The sequence below is a fragment of the Xiphophorus hellerii genome, chromosome 5, assembly GCF_003331165.1.
Source record: "Xiphophorus hellerii strain 12219 chromosome 5, Xiphophorus_hellerii-4.1, whole genome shotgun sequence".
Taxonomy (NCBI): domain Eukaryota; kingdom Metazoa; phylum Chordata; class Actinopteri; order Cyprinodontiformes; family Poeciliidae; genus Xiphophorus; species Xiphophorus hellerii.
The window spans coordinates 229,774-237,500 of record NC_045676.1 but is presented as its reverse complement, the minus strand read 5'-3'; the positions used below and the strand labels follow the sequence as shown (position 1 = coordinate 237,500).

The 7,727-nt window shown below is 56.1% G+C and overlaps 2 protein-coding genes across 6 annotated transcripts in view; one reads left to right on the top strand and one right to left on the bottom strand.

Annotated features, from left to right (window-relative positions):
- The window catches only part of mtif2 (mitochondrial translational initiation factor 2), a 4,329-nt gene extending 901 nt beyond the window's left edge, over nucleotides 1–3,428 (top strand). For 2 of the 4 annotated variants that reach the window (XM_032563175.1, XM_032563176.1), the window contains exons 2-14: nucleotides 25–125; nucleotides 198–309; nucleotides 378–549; nucleotides 635–795; nucleotides 881–1,057; nucleotides 1,130–1,269; nucleotides 1,346–1,470; nucleotides 1,539–1,743; nucleotides 1,870–2,122; nucleotides 2,187–2,327; nucleotides 2,415–2,579; nucleotides 2,669–2,809; nucleotides 3,136–3,428. In XM_032563175.1, the coding sequence (XP_032419066.1) occupies nucleotides 27–125; nucleotides 198–309; nucleotides 378–549; nucleotides 635–795; nucleotides 881–1,057; nucleotides 1,130–1,269; nucleotides 1,346–1,470; nucleotides 1,539–1,743; nucleotides 1,870–2,122; nucleotides 2,187–2,327; nucleotides 2,415–2,579; nucleotides 2,669–2,809; nucleotides 3,136–3,305 (2,061 nt within the window). In that variant the 5' untranslated portion in view covers nucleotides 25–26 and the 3' untranslated portion in view covers nucleotides 3,306–3,428. Of the gene's footprint in view, nucleotides 126–197; nucleotides 310–377; nucleotides 550–634; nucleotides 796–880; nucleotides 1,058–1,129; nucleotides 1,270–1,345; nucleotides 1,471–1,538; nucleotides 1,744–1,869; nucleotides 2,123–2,186; nucleotides 2,328–2,414; nucleotides 2,580–2,668; nucleotides 2,810–3,135 lie in introns of all 4 variants that reach the window. The other 2 variants (XM_032563174.1, XM_032563173.1) reach the window with 2 other exon arrangements.
- sde2 (SDE2 telomere maintenance homolog (S. pombe)) lies at nucleotides 3,340–7,497 on the bottom strand. 2 transcript variants are annotated; one of them, XM_032563204.1, is made up of 8 exons: nucleotides 7,353–7,497; nucleotides 5,495–5,597; nucleotides 5,224–5,335; nucleotides 4,979–5,148; nucleotides 4,795–4,900; nucleotides 4,603–4,722; nucleotides 3,749–4,145; nucleotides 3,340–3,666 (listed from the first exon to the last, which is right to left on the bottom strand). In XM_032563204.1, the coding sequence occupies exons 1-8, from the start codon at nucleotides 7,452–7,454 to the stop codon at nucleotides 3,469–3,471; spliced, it is 1,308 nt and encodes a 435-aa protein (XP_032419095.1). In that variant the 5' UTR covers nucleotides 7,455–7,497; the 3' UTR covers nucleotides 3,340–3,468. The 2 variants fall into 2 exon arrangements, with proteins under 2 accessions (XP_032419095.1, XP_032419096.1); XM_032563205.1 differs by lacking the exon at nucleotides 7,353–7,497 and having other exon boundaries at nucleotides 5,224–5,428; nucleotides 5,460–5,526.
- Between the last annotated feature and the right edge of the window lie 230 nt (nucleotides 7,498–7,727).

The window sequence follows — 7,727 nt, the reverse complement described above, 5'->3', positions numbered from 1 at the left end:
GTCCTCCACCTGTGTCCTCTGTAGCTATGAGTGTGATGTCATCAGTGATGCGTGCTGCGCGGCTGCTTCGGAGCTCCGCCCCCCTGCTCACCTGGCCTCAGAGCAGCCGACTGGCCTCCAAGCAGGTAAGGCTGTGGATGTTAGCTTAGCTTGTGGTTGGTGGACTAGAGTAAAGGCTGATGACTCACTTGGTTCAGGTCAAAGGTCAGAGGAAGGAGCAGAAGAAGCTCAAAGTGGACAAACAGGAAGTGGAGATCAGACAGGGCATGACGGCGGCGGCGCTGGCGGCGGCCATGAACAGAGACTTTGGTGAGCAGCGTGATCAACGCCGTCGACCCGATTCTCCTGCAGATTCTACTGACCCGGTTCTGCTACAGACCACGTTCTGGAGGCGCTGCTCAACACGCCGGCGGACCTGGACTCGCTCCGGCCCGACTCGGTTCTGGAAGACAGCTGGATCAAGGAGGCGGTGATCCGGTCCGGGATGAAGTTCAGATGGGCCAAGCTGAGCGAGAGCCGAGAGCGGCCCAACAGAGACGCCCAGAGGAGGTACCGGCAGAACCGGACCGGACCCGACCGGACCGGACCCGATGATCAGCCAACTGACCTGTTTGTGACCCTCCTGTGACCCCAGGCCCCCCGCTGACCCCGCGCTCCTGGCGAGTCGCCCCCCGGTGGTCACCATCATGGGTCATGTGGATCACGGGAAGACGACGCTGCTGGACAGCCTGAGGAAGAGCCAGCTGGTCGCCATGGAGGCCGGCGGCATCACGCAGCACATCGGAGCCTTCCTGGGTAACGGGGCCAGCTGGGAGGCTCCGCCCCCACATCCTTCTGTGTAGAGCTGCTGACCTCTGACCTCTGTCTTTCTGACCTCCAGTCCAGCTGCCCACCGGGGAGCGGATCACCTTCCTGGACACGCCGGGCCACGCCGCCTTCTCCTCCATGAGGGCCCGCGGCGTCAACGCCACCGACATCGTGGTGCTGGTGGTGGCGGCCGACGACGGCGTCATGAACCAGACCGTGGAGTCGGTCCGGCACGCCAAGAACGCCAAAGGTAGGAGCGGGGGGGGGGGCGCCGGGTGGTTTCGAGGTTCTGGTTCTGATGTTCTGGTTCGGCCCGGCCCAGTCCCCGTCATCGTGGCGGTGAATAAGTGTGACAAGCCGCAGGCCGACCCCCAGCGGGTGAAGCAGGAGCTGCTGGCGCACGGCGTCGTCTGCGAGGAGTTCGGCGGCGACGTTCAGGCCATCCACGTCTCGGCTCTGAAGGTGATCCGACCCAAACCCGACCGCCGCGGTCCGGCCCACCCGCGCGCGGCCTCACCGATGATGTCGCTGTTTCCAGGGCGACAACCTGCAGGCTCTGGCCGAGGCCACGGTGGCGCTGGCCGAGGTTCTGGAGCTGAAGGCGGACCCGGACGGCCCGGTGGAGGCAGTCGTTATCGAGAGCCGGACCGACAAAGGCAAAGGGTGAGTCCTCCGGAACCGTATCCGGTTCCGATAGGAGTTCCGCTGATTGGCCCGCTCCCTGTGCACAGCCCCGTGACTACGGCCATCGTCCAGCGGGGGACGCTGCGGCGCGGCTGCGTTCTGGTGGCCGGCCGCTGCTGGGCCAAGGTCCGCTTCCTGTTCGACGAGAACGGGCGCGCGGTGCCGGAGGCGGCGCCGAGCGCGGCGGTCCAGGTGGTCGGATGGAAGGAGCTGCCGTCTGCCGGAGAGACGGTGCTGGAGGTGGAGTCAGAGGTGAGGGCCAGAACCGGGCCAGAACCGGTGTGTGATCAGTGAATGAGCAACCTGTCCCGTCCCAGCTGTGTGCTAGCTACTTCCTGTGTGGACCGCTGCAGTAAAAGCCTGTCCTGTGGCCTGCAGCAGCGGGCCAGAGAGGTGGTGGAGTGGAGGAGCCACCGGGCGGAGCAGCAGAAGCTGCTGGAGGAGCAGAGCGCCATCCAGCTCAAGCAGCAGCGCCACCTGGAGGAGTACCGGCGGGAGCGCGAGCCGCTGGCCCACCTGAGCTGGCGCCAGAGGAGGGCGGAGCTGTACCGGGCCCACAAGATCCGCTTCTCTGTGCGGCCCAGCGAGCGGACGGAGAGCGACGAGCTCGGCCTGCCGCTCGTCATCAAAGGTGGGGACGGCGCTCCACCCGGCGTGACGGCGCTGACTGGTGACCTCTGACCTCTGACCTACAGGTGACGTGGACGGGTCGGTGGAGACGCTGCTGAACGTCCTGGACGGCTACGACGCCCAGGACGAGTGCCGGCTGGACGTGATCCACTTCGGCGTCGGCGACGTCTCGGAGAACGACGTCAACATGGCCGCCGCGTTCGGAGGTAGGTCCGACATTCTGGTGCTGGAGCGACCCGGGGCCGAGCGGTGTCGTCTTGGTAACGGCAGCAGGTTCCGGTTCCGTTCCTCAGGGTCGGTGTACGGCTTCAACGTGGCGGCGAGCCGCGGCGTGACGCAGCTGGCGGCGCGGAGGGGCGTGGCCCTGCGGCTGCACCGCGTCATCTACCAGCTGGTGGAGCAGCTGCGCCACGAGTTGAGCAGCAAGCTGCCGCCGCAGCGCCACCGCAGCACCGTGGGTGAGTCCAGGTCCAGAACCACAGCAGAACCGGGTAAGATCGGACTGCTGGAGGTTCTCAGAACCGTCCCACCTGTCCCCTCCTGTCAGGTGAGGCGACGGTCCTCGCCGTCTTCGACGTCTCTGTGGGGAAGAAGAAGGTTCTGGTGGCCGGCTGCCGGGTCCAGAAGGGCCAGCTGGACCGCCGGCTGAAGTTTAGGCTGATCCGAGGACGAGACACGGTGTGGGAGGGTGAGTGAGACCAGAACCGGGCCGGATCCAGTTGGTTCTGAACTTGAACCTTGAGGATTTAAGTTGTCGGGTTCTGATGGGATCCAGTTCATCCAGTTAAAGCTGCAGAGTGAAATGTTTCATTAAACCAGCGCTCCCAATCATGCTCATGTACACGCTGCTCAAAGCCTCCCCAGCAGCAAGGCGTCGTTTCTGCCAATAGAACATTTGGCAGCACATGCATAAGGATGATTGACATATCGGGAGCAGTGCGTCACCGTGGAGACGGTTAGGGTATAGAAGTTACATGCTTCAGCTTTAATGAGCCGGTTCTGGTTCTGGTGCAGGTTCTGTGTCGGCGCTGAAGCACCATAAGGACGACGTGGCGACGGTGAAGGCGGGGATGGACTGCGGCGTGTCGGCGGACGGCGAGGTGGACTTCAGCACCGGTGATGTCATCGAATGCTTTGAGGAGCAGGAAGTTCCTCGGGTCACTTCCTGGGACCCCGGGTTCTGACCGGACCGGTCCCTGAGACTGAGAAACGACTCGGTTTGGTTCTGAAACATTTTATTAATATTTCATAAAAACAAAATCTGATCATCGATTCACATGTTCAAATAAACGATTCCAACATCCAGACCCGGAAGCTTCATTCCAGACAGGAAGTTCCCAGCTGGGTCTACTTCCTCCTGGTTCTGGCGAGCAGTGCCGGGTCGATCCGGTCTGGACTCAGGCCTCTGACGGAGTAGAGGCGGGCGGCGCGCTCCGACAGCGTTCCCCCGCACTTCAGGCCGCGGCGCATCAGTTCCTCCTTCAGAACCTCCAGACCCAGAGACTCCAGCTGCTGGACGGATGGCACCGAGGACAGGTCCAACTGCTGAGGCAGAACCAGAACCGTCAGAACACAGCAGAGGGTTCTGCTCTAAATCACGTTTAAGCATCTAGATTCTGGTTCTGACCTGATCCGGTTCCCTGCAGCCCTGAGGAGGGTTCTGGTCCCCTGACGGTCCAACAGCCGGTTCCGTCGGGAGCCCGGGGTTCTGGACCTGGGCCGGTTCCGTCGGGAGCCCGTGGTTCTGGACCTGGGCCGGTTCCATCGGGAGCCCGGGGTTCTTGACCTGGGCCAGTTCTCTGCAGCCCTGAGGAGGGTTCTGGTCCCCTGACGGTCCAACAGCCGGTTCCGTTGGGAGCCCGGGGTTCTGGACCTGGGCCGGTTCCGTCGGGAGCCCGTGGTTCTGGACCTGGGCCGGTTCTTTGCAGCCCTGAGGAGGGTTCTGGTCCCCTGACGGTCCAACAGCCGGTTCCGTCGGGAGCCCGGGGTTCTGGACCTCTGAGGTTCTGGCGGTTGGAGCGGTGCTGGAGGAGACAGCAGAACTTGAGGCTGGATCCGGGTCATGGGAACCGGTTTGGTTCTGGTTCTGATGGTGAACTGGTCCAGTTCGGATCGGTTCTGCTTAGAGTGAACAGCTGGTTCTGAATTAGAAGTGAGAATATTTCAGCTGCTTGGACCGGCGCTGGACGGGTTTCTGCAGCTGGACCATCTGGACCCGGATTATGAGGAACCAGTTAGAACCATCAGAACCAGTTCAGCCAGCGCTCCCAGGAACAGAACCCATCCTGAAGCTAAACATGGATCGGTCCAGAACCGGCCGGCCGGTCCAATCAATGGTCTCTGAACCTGCAGCGCCTCCAGCTGGTCAGACGTGGAAAAACATTTTGATCTAACGCTGACCTCTGACCTCTGGGGATCAGGCATGTTCTCACTGAAACCTGAATATTGATCCAGATATCAATATCAGATCAATCAACAGACCTGCTGCTGGGTCCAGGCTCCGCCTCCTCCCTCTGGGTTGTCATGGTAACAGCGCCTCCGCTGCACGGAGACTCATCATCTTCATCATCCTCAGAGCTCAGCAGCTCGTCCAGACCCGTCCTGTAACCATGGTAACAGAGGGTCAGAGCCGGGCTGTGCTCCCTTCGCCGGGTCAGAACTTCACACACCGACCAGAACCCGGCCGCCGCTGCAGTCTTCCTCCTCTTCCTCGCAGGGGCTCGGTTCTGATCCGGGTCGGCTCCGACCTTCACCTGACCGCTGGAGGTCGCCTGCAGGCCTGTGACACACACACACACACCTTAAGGACCCGGAGCTGCAGCTAGGTCGGCCCACTGCAGCTCCGGTGACCCGTCACCTTTCAGAACCGAGTCCTCCAGACGCTCGCTCAGGTCGTGGCACTGCTGCTGGTACTGCGGGTCGGCGAACTGATGCCGCGGCTCCGACAGCTTCCTCTGCAGACGCTCCAGCCGCCGCTGCTCCTTCTCCGCCTCGCGCTCCGACTGCTTCTTCAGCCAGTCCGCCATCCTACCAGAACCAGAACCAGAACCCATCTGGACTCTTCACTACAAAACAACATCCAGAGCAGGAGGAGGAGCTTACTCCTTCTCATGGTTGACGTCTCGAAGGCGGCGGCCGCTCAGATCCCTGCAGGCCTCTCTGTTGGTCGTCTTCTCGATCTGCGCTCCCAAAGCCCGGAGCATGGAGCCAAAACCTGGAAAACCAAGGAAACATGGAGCCAAAACCTGGAAAACCAAGGAAACTTGGAGCCAAAACCTGGAAAACCAAGGAAACATGGAGCCAAAACCTGGAAAACCAATGAAACATGGAGCCAAAACCTGGTCATGGGATCGGTGCATTTCCTGGAACTGACCTCCCTTCCCTCCACAGAGCCGGGGCTCCAGGCGGTAGACGGCCCCATCCTGCAGCCGCTCCTCCAGCCCAGACAGACGGCCGTTAGTGGTGACATACCAGTCCTGATAGGAAATACTGGATCAGTAAAGATTCCTACAAAACTGGACCTGAGACAGAACCAACGACCCGTCACCACTTCAGGGTGAGACCTCTGGTTCGGATTTTTAGTTTCTGACAATATAAAGGTCACACAGCGCTGTGGGACACTGTCACAAAATGGTGGATAAATCTAAATTAAATACATTTATTTAGAATAATACAAATATTCTCTAAACACAAAACTTTATTTGTTCAGAGTTTCGCTCTCAGAGTTTGAGAACCGTTTTAACTCCCAGTTCCATTGAAACTGGAAATACTGGTATCAGAGGCGGTTCCAGCAGGAACTATATCTGAACACTAGTTTTGCTCATTTAATGTTTCTTTTGCATTTAGTTATTTTCTGTTACTGTCACAATGGACCTTACCAAGCTCCGCCCACAACGACCCACGTGACCGCAAGTCTCACAAACAAAGCCTGGTTGTTTCTATGTAAACATGACTGATGTCATGTTTACATAGAAACATGACATTTCTAGCGGATTTTCACAATATTTCAGCTACTAAATGGACAGAGGAACTAACAAGTTCTTGTCATCATCTGGGAGGAGGTTACTGGTTTCTCAGTCACAAGCTGGTTGCAAACCTGAGGCCAGCAGGTGTCAGTCAGTTATGGTAGATCTGAACTTTGACCTCAATATGAGAAGCTACAGACTGATAGGAGGAACCAAAGAGCTCTGTAAAGGTAAAGGCAAATCTTCTGAAGTTGGGATATAATTCATTTAATTTCACATAATTACCGCAGTAGAAGCCATTTGTTTGTTAAAATTTTATGAAATATATTTGTTCTATTTGATGTTTGTTGTGAATGACGTAAACTCACAAACGAACGAGGTAATTAGTCCAACGTTTAGAAACTACAGCGGCTGTAATGAGCCACAGCAAAGGGAAACAAAGGTAAAATAACCTGAACAGGTGATCAACTCAACACCACTCCTACCTTTTTACTCTCTCTCTCTCTCTGTAGTTTAAGCACACCTGTTACCGTGGCAACCGCCTGCGCCCCGCAAGACGAGCAAAGATTAGTTAAAAACATAACATTCAGTTCGTTACGATATCAAGTTTCCAGGCTTGATATTTATTTATCGATTATTAATCAGCGCTTCCCTGAACACAGCGATGGTTGATTGACTAGCTGTACTTGGTGCTAACGTGGCTAACACGAGTAACCGTTTAGTCCAAAGCCTTTTCTGCTAAAATAAAATCTTTAGTGTATGTCAGATACAGACACATTGGATATTGATCTGTTTAGCTAACGTCAGACTGTGTAGCAGACAGGCTTCAAGGTGTACAAGTTGTATCAGTTCTGCCGTTATGCTGTACTTAGCTAACGGGAAGCTAAGTGTGTTTGTGAGACGGCCACGCACGTGACCAGGTAGAATGGGCATCAGCCAATGAAAAGCGGCCCTGTGGTAAGGTCCATATGTACTTCTTTACAATCGTGCAAACAATAAAGGGTTAGAAGAAAACAAATCATCCATCAGAACACCTCCTGGAAACTGTAACATCTTAAACTAACTTTAATACAGCTCTATAGCAAAATAGGAGATTTATGTTAAAGCTTGTTGTCAACCTATAGCATGTTGAAGTGCGTAGATTTTTTTTATTATCCCTATATTAGCCTTCGGTAGCTCAGCAGCTAACAGGCTTCCAGCTCCGATTTAAACCCTGTAACCCCACGCTAAGGTTCGGTTCCGGTTCTGTTAGATATAATCACTCACCTGGTGCGGGATGAACCGTTCCAGAACGTCTCTGACAACAGAACCAGGTGGAAACTCGAAGCTTGAGCACCTGAAGCTCGGAGCAACAACAAACACCTCCATCTTGGCTCCGTTTGTTACAAGCTGAACGCACTGCGCAGGCGCAGGACTCTGTAAGGACGTCTCATAGGCGCCCCCTGGTGCATAGGATTAGAATCGATGCTCTTGGGGCGAAACACGAACCAGTAAATACATAAAATAATAAACTTAATTTTCTATTTATTTCAAACAGACAATAATAAACAAATAAACTTTTACAATTTGAAAAGTTTATGAAGCTATTTAAGATTTCCAGTCCAGATTTGCATTAACCTAAAATCATCCGGGGACGGCGCT